The 1,167-nt window shown below is 35.5% G+C and overlaps 1 protein-coding gene across 1 annotated transcript in view; it reads right to left on the bottom strand.

Annotated features, from left to right (window-relative positions):
* LOC112462470 overlaps positions 1-1,167 on the bottom strand; it is a gene marked incomplete at its 3' end in the record, with an annotated part of 1,816 nt that continues 649 nt past the window's right edge. The window contains exon 2 of the mRNA XM_025028270.1: positions 1-993. Coding sequence (XP_024884038.1) covers positions 1-993 — 993 coding nt within the window. The remainder of the gene's footprint in view (positions 994-1,167) is intronic.

The raw sequence follows: 1,167 nt of genomic DNA, 5'->3' as shown, positions 1-1,167 counted from the left end.
CATTCCATCGCCGATCTTTTGCGTCTTAATTAGAGACATGAAATAGCTCTTTACGTTGGGTGGTACATATTTTTCCATACCAATGGCATGATGTAATTCCTGGATAGCTTTGACAACAGGGAATCCAGCCTTTTCTAAATATGCCACGACTGCTTGGTGTTCCTTAGTAGCTTCGACGGCGCGCAGCAGATCGTGGAATTCAGTTGTGAACGTGTATAATAGAGCTTTTTGTACTTTTTCGTCTTCATTTATATACTGGATTATTATATTCAAATACTTTTCTAAATCAATAAGGTTGATGAAATCCTCGAGCTCCTTTATTAATGATTTACGTGAAGGGCCTGGTACAGTGATACCGAGGAAGAGATACAGTTGATCTTCCACAATTTTTAAATTTACTGATTTGTCCTCAAGAAGGTTTACGATGAGCTGGAAGGCCTTACTTTTGCTAAGTTTGTTAACGATCTGTTGGAAATTATCGGATTTAAGTTGGTCGATGAAGTTTACAAAGGCATCAGAGATTTGCAGTTTATCCACATATATGCTAACGTAGGCATCAAAATCGATATGTTTCCTGATGTCTTTGAAGAATCCACGAAGTCCACCGGTCTTCTTCGGTGGAGACTCTTGTAAGCTGGGTGGTATAAGTTCCTTGATGTTGAGTGATTTGTTAATTGTGTTTATCATATCGTAGACATCGATCCCTTCCTTATGTAGATAATTAAGAAGGTTGATCACTTCGGGAATAGCTTGAAAATCTACCATTAGGTCCTTGATTACAGTTGTTTCTTCCAGCTTTTTCATAAACTCTTGTAGTTCTTTATCATTTATCATGTAATCCACGACGACATCGATAATTTTTTCTATAGGGACTAAATCTAGAATATCTTGGAGATCTTCATGAAGTGGACCTTTGCCGAAGTCCGGGAATTGGTGAGCTTGTCCCAGACCGATAATGGCCAAGATGGCAAACAGTCCTAATGTGAACTTCATCTGTAAATTAATGTTGAGTGTATCACAACATATCTTTCAGTCTTTAATTTTTTTCTTGTATATAAATGTAATGCAATGGAAAGAATTATTTTGAGAAATATATCGGTGTTTTCCACATCAATGATTAATATATATATATATATATATATATATATATATATATATATATATATA

The sequence above is a fragment of the Temnothorax curvispinosus genome, unplaced genomic scaffold, assembly GCF_003070985.1.
Source record: "Temnothorax curvispinosus isolate PA1 unplaced genomic scaffold, ASM307098v1 QBEX01012454.1, whole genome shotgun sequence".
NCBI lineage: Eukaryota > Metazoa > Arthropoda > Insecta > Hymenoptera > Formicidae > Temnothorax > Temnothorax curvispinosus.
This window is presented reverse-complemented; position numbering and strand designations above follow the sequence as displayed.